Source organism: Aplysia californica, unplaced genomic scaffold (assembly GCF_000002075.1).
Source record: "Aplysia californica isolate F4 #8 unplaced genomic scaffold, AplCal3.0 scaffold00757, whole genome shotgun sequence".
In the NCBI taxonomy this organism is placed as follows: domain Eukaryota; kingdom Metazoa; phylum Mollusca; class Gastropoda; order Aplysiida; family Aplysiidae; genus Aplysia; species Aplysia californica.
In genome coordinates, this window is record NW_004798027.1 from 67,508 (window position 1) to 80,599 (window position 13,092).

General features: G+C 40.4%; 2 protein-coding genes across 2 annotated transcripts in view; one reads left to right on the plus strand and one right to left on the minus strand.

Moving 5' to 3' along the window:
* LOC101845653 (importin-5) overlaps positions 1–2,136 on the minus strand; it is a 33,139-nt gene extending 31,003 nt beyond the window's left edge. Inside the window, exon 1 of the mRNA XM_035972610.1 lies at positions 2,011–2,136. Coding sequence (XP_035828503.1) covers positions 2,011–2,088 — 78 coding nt within the window. The 5' untranslated portion in view covers positions 2,089–2,136. The remainder of the gene's footprint in view (positions 1–2,010) is intronic.
* On the plus strand, positions 2,109–10,537 carry LOC101863136 (putative 2'-deoxynucleoside 5'-phosphate N-hydrolase 1). The gene is made up of 6 exons (XM_005109230.3): positions 2,109–2,115; positions 2,349–2,464; positions 5,596–5,749; positions 6,276–6,335; positions 8,628–8,738; positions 10,148–10,537. The coding sequence occupies exons 1-6, from the start codon at positions 2,109–2,111 to the stop codon at positions 10,258–10,260; spliced, it is 561 nt and encodes a 186-aa protein (XP_005109287.2). The 3' UTR covers positions 10,261–10,537.
* Positions 10,538–13,092: the final 2,555 nt, after the last annotated feature.

The following is a 13,092-nucleotide window of genomic DNA, read 5'->3' on the forward strand; positions in this document are numbered from 1 at the left end:
CCCCCCCCGGGGAATTCATCTCATCTCGTTGAATCCGAGTTCCACTGTATTTCCCTTGAATGTATTACTGGATCCCTTACAACGAGAATCCTGCTATAACGGACATTTCGCACTGGTCCCCTCCCTCTCATTATAACAGGATTCCACTGTAATATTGTAGAAACCACTGCTATCATGTTCTTCCAAATGCAGATATTTCTTGTACTCCCCCCTGACACATCATTGTCTTTTCCAACAAATGAATACCAACAACTTGGCTTAAGACTTTGAAGGAGATTTTTGTGACAGCTCAGCATATTTACCAGTCCGGATAGAACAAGAGCTGACCCCTGTTAGGCAGGAAGTAAAACAGAATCAGTTTCCTAGTAAATCACCATCATCCTTTCTCATCCCACCCGTGCCACCAACAACAGCTCTCCATGTACTTCTGCCTTGGCCTAGTCTTCACCTCTGTCCAGCTGTGCCTTATCTCCTATAGGTCCAAATCTAAGCTCCTCCTCCAAATATTTTTGAGCCTTAGTTCTCTCTTTTCATGTGGATCTATCTCTATAGTATAAGTTCAATGGTTAAAGCTTGTTTTTCGTTTTCTCAAGGTATGTCCAATCCACTTACAACTTCTCATGTGATTTTTTGTCTATTTTCTTATGCACTGTAAATCGGGCTTGCCAACGCTGCGTAATTTTGGGTCCATTTGCCGGTGTATTTTTTTTTTTATCAGAGCAAAACGCAGGTGATAAACTTTCTCAAATTCGGTCGGCTCTATTCTAGACACAAATATGAATGAAACTTGGCAACCAAACAGAAAATAGGGCAAACTGATGAGATGTGGAAGTTGAAGTTTGTAGGCCTAGTTCTAGATCTACATATAAATTACCTGTTTAAAAATTTTTTTGGGTGTTGGAAACACTTTTATATCAGTATCAGGTATTGCTTGATTTTCAACGTCGAGAAGGCAAGAGATCAGTCTTTCCTCTTATAGATAGTGTAGCCTACTCAAATTCGAACATAGCCGTTTAGAAAGTGCCTAAACATTGGTATGTGGAAATATGCCAAGGATGGCAACCATCCTTTATTTAGTTCAGCAGACCCTATTTTTAGTGAACAATAAAATTTCAATAATATAGAGTCTAGATCAGCGGTTTTGTAGTTTTGTTCGCTAAAGTCAAGAGCAGGGGGGTTTCAGGGAGCCCCCCAACCTAATAAAAATATGGAGGGTGGGGGGGGGTTCAGGGGGGCATGCCCCCCTGAATTTTATCCTAATTTGATGTTTTGCAGTTAGGTTGCATCCGTACTCTTTGTATAGCCTATTTCAAATAGTATTTGGTCATCAAGACTTCTGGTTTCTTCTCTGGATGTAAACAAATGGATCGTGGACTTAAACGAACGGAACTACAAGATCAACTCTAGATTTAGATCTAATAGATCAATGGAGTAAAACAGAATCTTAACAAGCGATGTAGAACCATCCTGATAAACCAAGTTCTGTTTGCGTTGGAGATTAAGGAAAGGGAAAGGGGTGCAGAAGCAGGGAAAAGGGTGCAGAAGCTCGGGAAGGGTTCCTGTAAGCGTGTATCCCTAAGTGTAATTCAGGAAAGGACACATCATGATCATGCAAGATCAAGAATGAGAATGCATGCAGGCCTGGCACTCAGGGGATGACAAGACAAAGTCACAAAAGCCTTTGTCAAAGAGGAACTGCAGGCAATTCACTGAAAGTGGGTGACTCTATTCTTCGCGTCAGCATAGTTCATAAATGAGCATTTTGACTGGAACAATGGGTACCGAACAATGACTTCAGCTCGATCTATTTTATCGTTCGCGTCGGTCCAACATAACGTGAACTTACAAGCCAAGGAGGACAGGCTGAGCAGTTACAGCTATGCTATGGCATGGCAATGGGCAACGAGCCAACTGAAGCACGTGCGCTTTAGTTTAGAATAAAACTATTAACTACAAACTTAATATAGTTATTAACACTACAAATAACTTAAAATAAAAGTCGTTTCATACTTCCGCTTGACTTCTGACTTGGTTTTCTGCGCTCATAAGACCCTGGAGCAGGTTCTGAACTTCTTGTGGACCCGCCATCTTCGTGTTTTTTTAATGACATGCACCGTGCTACTTGACCCGGAAGTTCCTGTATTACTTTTAAATGCCAGTTTAGCATAGGGTTGAGAACTCAAAATATAAAAAGCCTGGCATAGAGTCTATAAAGGCTAAAAACAGAAGCGGTCTTGCAGACCAACCAAAGTCTATTATTTCTACTTTTCTGAGAACATTGGTTCTCACTTCCGCCCCACCCCGCCCCGCCCCTCACCTCCTTTTTTCATATAAAAAATGTAATTAAGAAAACTATCACCGTAATTCTGGGCCAAGGTATCCATCCATAGCCGATTCAGTCGATTTCATATTCTTTGACTTTGTTGACCGTAGAGTGACCATCACTAGTGGCCACGGCAAAAAGGCGCGTTTCACAAAATCTCACATACATTGGTTCATTTTTCAATTTTTACTTTCACTTTTCTTTCAGATTTTGACTTCTTGTTGTGCCCTGATTACAGCAGTAAGTAACAGCAATGATAGTAAATAACATATCATTGGTAACAGTACATGACTAGATCTAGATCTACATACATGTTCGTTGAATACATACATGTAGATCTAGATCTAGTGTCAGTCTATCTAGATCTAGATCTAGATATAAAATCTAGCTCAGACTGTGACTGTTGCAGGCTTGGCAGGCCGTCGCTTTGCCTCGCTAGCATTATAATGGCTTTAGAATTAAAATGTTAAAAAAAACAGTTCCCGATTCTGTCAGTCTTGTCGTCACTGGTGACTTTCCCCCTTCTTGACTCGTGACCTCTTCTTGATTTACAAATAGATCTAGATTCTAGATCTAGATCTAGATCACTAAAATCTAGAGATACTGGACTCTAGCTAGATCTAGATTTAGATCTAGATTCTAGATCTATTTAGATCTATAAGATCTAGATCTAGATCTAGATTTATATAATATTCTAAATAGGCCTACTGTAGGCCTGGATCTAAATCTAGATATTATATAGATCTAGGTTAGATCTAGATTAGATCTATAATTTTGTAGATAAAATTGTTAACATTGTCATTAAAATTACAATATTCATCACCATTGCCTTTCTCACCCTGGATTAGGATACCGGATATAATAGGCCACGAACAAACACTCTCCACCTTTCCCTATCCTGAGCTAGATTAGATCTAGTCACTTGATGTCACACCACGTCTTCCCACTTTTCTGTACATGATCCATTTCCATAAGACTCTTCTCCAGGTTCCACGTGGTCTTCCTCTTGATCTTTTACCCTGTGGGTTTCAATCTAACACTTTTCTTAAATGCTGCTGCTAGACTTTTTGAAAGTGTGTCCAATCCATTGCAACGTCTTCTTCCCACCTCACCTCTGACTGGGCTCTGTCTCGTTCTTAAACTTCCTCGTTGGTGATCCTGTCTGTCCATTTGATCCTCAGTAGCTTCCTCAGACACTTGTTTAAGAAAACCTGGATCCTCTTTATACAGTGGAACTCGGATTCAACGAGGTCGCCAGGCCTGACCTAAAACCTTGTTGAATCCAAGTGTTCGTTATGGCAAACACGAGGTTTTTTTTGTAGATCAATTACACGCCCTGAGCAAGTAATGTATAAAGAGAAGTCACAAGTAGTGCCTGAAATGCCTGCATATATATATATATATGAGCTGTGTAAAAAAAAAAAAAAAGACAGGTTCATTGAAATGCACACGCCTGTGTCATCTCGATTGTTTACCAAAAGGTTGTGCTGCTGTGTAGAGCCTAGCCTAGCATGGGGCAACTTTTGATTTCACAGACAAGCACACAATTCATTACCGTTTACGTAGATGTATGTGAAAACCAGCTTATCATTGTACGTTCCAACAACGCACACAGACAAGCACACAATTCATTACCATTTACGTAGATGTACGTGAAGACTAGCTTATCATTGTACGTGCCAACAACGCATGTGTTGGTTCGAAAAAAGGCCGCTGGTTGGTTGCATGCAATCGTAAGTGAATAATGGTTAACGATGCAGGTGCAATGGGTGATTTCCAGGAATAGATAAAGTTCGTTGAGGGAGAAAAATGAGCGAAGCCACGTCTGCGGGGACTGTTCACCCTGGAAGCGACCTCGTTGAATCCGAGCTCGCTGATTTCATTGCTCGTTGAATCCAGGTTATTTTTTTTTATTTTAAAGAAGGAAAAAAACGGGGAATCTATCTCATACCGTTGAATCAGAGTTCTCGTTGAATCAGAGTTCCACTGTACACGTTTGGGATGAGTTCCACGTTTCACATCCATACAACAAGACTGACTTCACATTTGAGTTGAAAATTCTAAGCTTTGTTCGTAATGAGATATCCCTGGTCCTCCAAATCCTGTTCAAAGAAATAAATGCAGTCTGTGCCTTTCCAATGGGAGACCTTATTTCAGCGCCTGTTCCTGCCTCTCTGTCAATTATACTCCCAAGATAGCAGAAGGATTATACGTCTTCAAGAGCATTTCCTTGTACTGTGACCTGTTCCTTTCGTAGTGCATCTATCCTTAGGACTTTCGACTTTCCGGGGTGGATCCTCAATCCAACAGACTCTGATATATATGCTGTTTAAAATTGTTGTCTTTGCTTGCATCTGTTCCTGAGTGTGTGACAGAAGCGCCAAGTCATTTGCAAAGTCCAGATTGTCCAACTGTGTCCATGGGGTCCACTGTATACCGTTTCTGTGTCCTCTGATGGTTTCCTTCATCAGCCAGTTGATTGCCAAGATAAAGAGGAAAGGTGATAGTAAACATCCCTGTCTCACACCAGTCTTGATGTCAAAGCTGTCAGTGAGCTGGCCATCATGTATAACCCTGCAACTTGTCCCTTCGTACATGCTTTCGATGAGGTTAACCAACTTCTGTGGGATTCCGTGATGTCTCAGTATCTTCCACAGCATTGCAATATTATAAGTTTATTATTCAATTCTGCTGGTCTAGATGTAAGTCTGATTGGGTAAGAGTAGTTCAATTTCTAAAAATATTCCCCAGCCTAATGAAATGACAAAATTTAATTTCAAAAGAACGCCTCTCTCAGACTTACATAGAGGTTACCATAAATTTGCTTTTCTGCATGATGATGATGATGCCTATCTTTTGATTTTGCCTATTTTAATTTATCAAGGTCCAGTATTTTCTATAGCCTACAGTAGTGCAGCCTCTCTATATCGACCTTCGATTGATTTTCTATAATGACGTCCTCTGTATAGTGACATGGTGTCCAGGTCCTGATTTTTTCCTTATAAATTATCTAGTAGTTTTTCGTTACCTCTCTATAAGGACATCTCCCTAGGCCTATTACAACATAATTTTTTGGCGGGGTCCTATCGTTATAGAGAGGTTGCACTATATTATTATATCATGTGTTATATCATTATATATATATATATATATAATCGTTTGTACATTCACATGTGTATTTCTATTCTTCATCTCGTGTTCTTTGATTTGCTTGTTAACAGTATTTTCTCTTGATCTCATCATGTACGTTCTTTGATTTCTTTATATTGCAGGAAGTCAGTATGAAAATCTACTTTGCTGGTAGCATCAGAGGGGGCCGCCAAGATGTTGGTATCTACTTCAGCATCATCCAGCAGCTCAAGGATAACTACGGAGAGGTGCTCACCGAGTTTGTGGGAGACAAAGACTACTCTATCGACGACCCAAGTGTGTACCTGTTTTCTAATGGACGTTTTGTTTGTTTGATTTCTTTGCTAGCAGTTTTCTTGTCTACTCATTTTCGAGGTTGTGAAGTTGTTGTGTATTGTGGGACAGATGTACTGTGTCCTGTGTAGGCGTCTTGACTGACTTTAATTTATTGATTTGAGATGATCTCTGTACTGTACACGGATAGGTCGAACACAGAAGACTCAAAATCATGCATCCGTCGACCTGTGCCTGCGCTCCTGTTTATCAAGATATTCAAAGAAATGCTTTCGAGAAGCTTGATCATGTTGGGAAACTGTTTTAATGTCAGATTTCTCAAAACTTGGTACTGAGCTGATAAAACTTTGTATTTCTAGGGTAGATAGTGATTTGTCTTCAGTACATTTGTATATAAAAGAAGGAATTTGATAATGTGCTACAAAGTCTAGGCTTTTACCAAAAAAATGTGTCGTCTTGAAAGAAAATTTAACCCATTAAAATTTGTTTAGACCAGTTTCTTTTTTTTCCCTTTTTCTGATCTTTACAGACAGAATGCCGGATAAAGAGATCCATGATACTGATGTCGGTATGCTGTCAGAATGCGACTGTAAGTGCAATTTAAATTTCTGGGTGTTTTTTATGACATTTTCATGACGTGTTTACCCTGTCTCACACTTACATTATGGGTGGTTGGTGGGTGCTCTGGTGTGGCTTGCTTCTTCTTTCTCATCAAACATCTATCGTCCTTATCTCCCCTTCTTCTTTTTTTATGTTTTGTTACTCTCTTGTAACGACTCTAATCTAAAAACTCTTACTAAAACTAAAACTAAACTGAAGACTTACATAGTGTGTTCTTTGTCTCTGGCTCTCTCATGAATGGTGAGAAAGTGCAACTGCTAGGTCTTAGTCTTATTTCTTTTCTTTTCTTCATTCCCCAATTTGTTTAAATCCATTGATTCTGTTTGTCCGTCATACTTTTTCTTGCCCGAACTGGCCTTTTTTTTTTGTCAGTGTGCTTCTTTTTTCTCAAATCTCTCTCTCTTTCTCCCTCTCCCTCTCCCCCCCCCCCTCTCTCTCTCTCTCTCTTTCTCTCTCCCTCTCTCTCTCTCTGTCTCTCTGTCTCTCTCTTTCTCTTTCTCTCTTTTTCTCTCTCTCTCTCACACACACTCTCTCTCTCTGTGGGTGGTTGGCGGGTGCTGTGGTGTGGTTTGCTCCTTCTTTCCTATCAAACATCTATCGTCCTTATCTCCCCTCCTTCTTTTTTATGTTTGTTAGTATGTTACTCTCTTGTAACCCTTCTAATCTTCTGGCGCTCACACAGTTGCGAGCACCGTAAAACTTCTACTTAAGCTAAAACTAAACTCTCTTTCTCGATCTCTTCTTTCTTTTCTCTCTGTTTTTATTTCTTTCTCTCTTTTTATCTCTCTATCTCTGTGTGTTTTTTCGCATCTGATGGCTCTTGTCACTCAAATACTGTAGTCTCCGCCTAACGCACGGTACTCGGGAGGGCTCCTTAGCGTGTGATTATACGGAGCGTGCGTTGTTTACATGAACCTTTGCAAAGGGAGGAAGGGACGCAGTCATCTCATTGCCTTGATATTCTAATGACCTCCTTTTGGGGTGGGGGTCACTTTGGGCCGATAATGTGATGACACGTGACTGTTTTGTAAAAGATTCCCCGACTGCGGTTAAGACTGCAAAGGCGTTGAATGGGTGTTGGGGGGGCAGAGAGACAGGCTCGATGTAATGAATGCACCATAAAAATATGTCGCGAACCAATAGCCTAAAAAGAAATTGTTGGTGATAGTCATAGAGACGACGGCCCAGACAAGTGGCTTTCCAAGCGACCACCCCCGACCGTAAATTCATGAACGAGCATTCACGCGTGTTGCGCATCATAGGCTTAGGTCTAACTAAACATTAGCCAACACTTCTTTTTCTTTTTCTTCTTCTATCCTGTGGTTGGGGTAACCGTTGGGGCACCACTGCATTGGAAAACCAGCTCTCGCCATCTATCTTTGTCCTCTCCTCTCCTCAGATTGTCACCCATCGTCTTTCCTGTCCACTCTGTAATGTTGTCCTCCCGTCTCCTTCTCTGCCTTCCTCTCTTTCTCTTTCCTTGTACGGTTCCTTGCAGGATTATTTTGGCAAGTCTTGTAGATCTTGTGACATGCCCATACCATTTTAGTTTTCGTCTCTTCACTGTGGTCAGTAGATCTTCATATTGCCCCACTGCGTTGGTGATTCTCTTTCGTACTTCAGCATTTGAAACGTGGTCTTTGCACGAGATGTCAAGGAGTCTGCAGTAACATCTCATCTCAGTGGTCTGAATCTTTTTCTCTAATTCTGCTGTTAGTGTCCATAATTTGCAGGCGTATAGAAATATTGAGATGACCAGTGAGCGCATTAGTCTAATTTTTTTTTTTTTGCCAACACGCAGTCACTCAAACCCCAGTCAGAAACCTTCTCTCAAAGAGATGCATTTCCAGTGACCAATCAAATAACGTTTCTGTCCCCCAACCTCCCAACATATGACCAACCAGTCCCAGACCTATGTGTCTGGAAAGTGGTGTGTGAAAATGCTGTCCATCACTCTCTTTGTTCGGCGTACGGGGCAGTCTCGCAAAATATCCGGTTTTCTAGGCTTGTCTTAAGCAAGCTATGCAGATCGTACAGTAGTCGTAGTGAAATTTCCCTTAGTCAAGCTTTACCTGTCAGCGTGTTTCGCAGATTGGAACGTGCATTTAGGGGGAGTGACCGTGCGTTTGTACATCAAAATTATATAGTAAAAAAAAAACGTCAGAGGACGAAAGCGTGCGTTTGAGCGGAGCATGCTTTTGTATGGCGTGCGTTTAGGCGGAGACTACTGTATAAGAATGAATCCACTTTTCCCCCGCAGGTGTGGTTGCTGAGGTGACCCAGCCGTCCCTTGGCGTGGGCTACGAACTAGGCAGAGCTGTGGCCATGGGCAAAAGAATCCTGTGCTTGTTCAGAACAGACGAAGGCAAACGTAAGCTCCTCTTTTTTACCCTACACTGTCCCCGTCGTTTTATGCAAGAAAAATTCTGAAATTATGCAAACTGAGCCCAAAAATGTGAAATTATGCAATTCTGTTAATTTTAACATAGAATGATAAAGGAAAATTATCAGAAATTATTTTTTTAAATGATCAAATTTTACTAAATTATGCGGGGTGCTTAAAACCACGGGGACAGGCTACAGTTGACCGCACTTGTGTTGAACTCGCTTGGGTTGATCTTTGGTTAGGTTGATCTTTTTCTGGGGTCCCAGCACCTCTTCTTCTTTACACGTCCCAACGGTTAAGTTGAACTTCGGATGAGTTGATCTTTTTTTTTTCTCTCTCCCGACGACATCAACTCATCCGTGGGCAACTATGGTTCGAGCCTCATCTCCGTCGGATGTTGTGTCCTTGGGAAAGGCAATTAACTCTAATTTCCCTCTTGGCTCAGTCCTTTCAGAGATGAACGTTAAACTCTGAAGTCCCGCCTCTTAAATAACCTAATTGTGTAGATAGGAGCGTTAAACCTATACCATTTCGTCATTTTGTAGTCGACTATAGTTGTTTTTCCAGCAAGTACTGCATGTAGTACAGTACAGTCAGTGGGATCCGGTCAGGGCAGAAGTTAGGAAGTGGGTCGTGAATTTTTATTGGATGGAATTGAGCAGAAATACAAGTAAAGATGACCTCTGATGTGCTCCAACTTGTTCTAGACGTCGTTTGTCTGTTCACAGGATTTGTTTCTTTTAGTAGGCTATTTAGCCTCTTGGATTTCTGATGGATACGGAGATCTGTCCCAGAATCTAATGTATAAATGTGTGAGACTCCTACTCCTTGATTAGTGTCTTCAGCTTATTTGCTTAAAAGTGTGCTGACTTTGAATTTTACTTAGTTATTTTCTACAATACAGATGAGTGGGTGTTGGGGGAGGGGGGTTATAGTTGCAGATAGATAGTGGTAATGTAATAGCAATCTGGGATTTTTAGATTTTGAAAACTTTCGCTGGTACTGGTAATAATGATACATTATATTTATAAGCCTCTGGAAGGGCCTTGTCCAGGTGAGGCCTATTTTTGACACTTGTTGGACGTGGCATTTTCAACACCAAGAGGTAAAAGTATACAATCCTGAGTGGGGAGGCTTTATAACTTTATAACGAGTATCTCAGTCTTTCTGCTGGGATGTTGTATCCCTCTCAGCACGAGTTGGCCCTAACAGGCAGGGTCAGAAAACTTGCCTCCTCATTGGTCTAGTCTAAATCGTTGTGTCAATGGAGGCATAAAAATGGCGAACTTCTTATAGGTCATGAGGGGGTTAATGAGAGAATTGATTGTAAACAGATTTCTTTTGAAATAACTCCATAGTAATGAAGGCCATTTTTGTAAAAATGTTTGTTTCAGGTCTGTCTGGGATGATCAGTGGCGCCCACAATGGCAAGTCTTTCATCGTCGTCTACTACAAGGAACAGTCGGAGATCCCCGCTATTCTCAAGAATTTTTTCGCTGCCTCCTAAGATGTTCTTCTTGAGCCTTAGTTAAAAACTAAAGAGGGACTTTTATTTTTGTTTCTGTGTTGATTTTTATTGTATTCTAGATCTGTTCAATGTTGCGAGTAATTTGAAGTAGCTTTCTGTGGTTACTATCATCAGTTTAAGGGTCGGAATTTGCAAGCCTTATTGTTGTTATCATCACATTGATATATATGTATACACAGATGTTTTTTTAAAATTTCTCATTGTTGAAACTTTTACTATTAATGGATTAAAAAGGAGAAAAAAAAGTTTATTTTGCAAGACATTTTGTTATTGCCTGTTTTGGATAAGCTATTGATTTATTTGAAAGGTACAGGAGACTAATTGGTCGCTTTTAAGCACAAGGGGGCTACCCCTAAAAATGCTGTTTTGAGATAATCGAAGGTAAAGATTTTGCCCCTTGTTCAGTTTCTTTAAATGACAAGGAGAGTTTACTCTGTAACCAAACAAATATACACACCTATGAAACCAAACTTCTCCTACATGTCGGGAAATTCCCACTTTTCGGGTAGGTAAATATTTCTGGAAACCTCCAAATTCTGGGTTAGCCCGTTTGTCCTTAAAAGCGACCATATTATTGTAGCACCAGTGGCCTAGTTGTTAGGCTACCAGACTCATAATGGTGACGTTGTGGGTTTGGTGGTTCGAGCCGCGGGGCCGACGTTGTGTCCTTGGGAAAGTCACTTTACTCAAATTTTTTTCACTTCACCCACTTGGGAATGAGTACCTGGCCATAGACAGCGAAAGATCTTGTCAGTATGTAAGTGTTTTAGCGCCTATAAATGGCTGCTTACTCTGTGTGCTTCCCAGGAAGTTGAAGTTGTTTCAGAATTCTCTCAGGTCTGCTAGGGTACTAGTATAGATTGTGAAGCGCATAGAGCTTGCTGTTGAGCGAGGATTTGCGCTATACAGATGCTATCTGTGATTATTATATCACGACACAAGAAGGGTAACCGATCAGGTTTTGATTTAGATCTAGTAATATAAACCATTTTGGCGCCAAAATGAGAAAAGGCGTTTTGTCAGCTTACGGCAGTATTGTCCTTATCTCTCCTTTTTTTTTTTGGTTTCTCTCTTGCAACGCAACACCTCCAATCTTTGGCACTTATATGACCTACAATGTAGGCCTACTTGTGTTGCAATTGCCGTAAAACGCTTGCTAAAACTAAAACAAAAATGCTGGTAGCAGAGATTCAAAAGGACAACAGAAGAAAAACTTCAAGCTGAGTATCATACAATTTATTAGATTGAGCATGTAATGAAAAATGGCAGCAGATACATGTATATATACAGTATGAAAAGTGATTATTACAGAAGAACAATATGAAAAATGATTATTACAGTAGTAAATTACCGTATAACATGGATAGGCTGAACTCAGAAGACTGGAAACCACGCATGCGCCAAACTTTGTCTGCAGTCCCTTTTTTTTCTTCTTTATTTTTGTAAGATATCCCTCGAACTAACAAGGCCGGTCTCGAAGAATTCTAAAGCTATCCGTGTTATAGTATTATACTGTAGGGCCTGTGATGTAGTGAGTAGTCTTGTTAGATTTCTTAAAACAGGAAAGAAAGAGTGAGGCCGTGTGAAGGTCTGTAAAAGATTTGACTTTTCCAGTTTGTTGTTTTTCCCTCTCTTGTCCTCACCAAGTCTTCTCTAACTCTAAATCTAAGACACTGCAGCTTTATGACTATGAAATTTGAAGGTGTGGATGGTTGCAGGATGTCACTTTTACATCTCACTTCTTTCCTTTCCCTCTATCATTTCTTTCTGTCGAAATGTGATTGTGTTTCTTTTCACTCTGACAGTCAGCTCACATACTCATATGACCTTGTGCATTGCGAGCGCCGTAAAACTCTTAACGTGGGTGGTTGACGGGTGCTCTGGTGTGATTTGCTCCTTCTTTCCTATACAAAATCTATCGTCTCTATCTCCCCTCCTTTTTTGTGTTTGTTACTCTCTAGTAACATCTCTAATCTTCGGCACTTGACTTGTATGACCTTATTGTGTTGCAAGTGCCGTAAAACTCCTACTAAAACTTTTTTAAAAACATTTAACAGATAACAAATCCCCCCCAAAAACCCCCATTAATTAGCTCACTTGGTATCATGATGGCTTACACTGCAGCGCTGATGGCCCTGGTTTTTATCTCCTACAAGGCGTTCTCAGCTTGGGTTGATTTAGGGAGTTTTTAAGTAAGACTCACCACCCATAATTTGGCCAGGTCCTATCGGAGGCGGACGTTGTATTCGGAGGACTGGTTTCTTAAAGTAGACAGTTCAGTGATGAAAGGGGCATCAAACCTATACTATTATATATATAGCAAATTTTTCACTCAAAATGAAACGAGCAATTTTAAGATGGAAAAATCTGTTTTTCGAAATGACCATATTATAACATATAGTGCAGCCTCTCTATAACGACCTTCAATATTACGACATCATCTGTACAGCGACATGGTGCCCAGGTGCCGATTTTTTTCCATGTGTCATTAGTAGCTTTTGGTAGCCTCTCTATAACGACAACTCTCTATAACAACATTTTTTTCTGGTCCTGACAATGGCGTTATAGAGATAAGACAGGCTGCACTGTATAGGCCTATATAATTAATGCGCGTAAATATCTAATATATATGCCTAGCAGAGCAGTACTACTACTAGCAGAACATTTTAAACAAAACAAATGTCCTTGTACAAAGATTAATAAGTACAAAGCTATGTACACATAATGTATGTATCATCAATGATAGTACATAACAAGATGGGCCACTCAGCCAAAAAAGTGTCCGCAGGAAGTATGCTCTTTGCTTCAGAT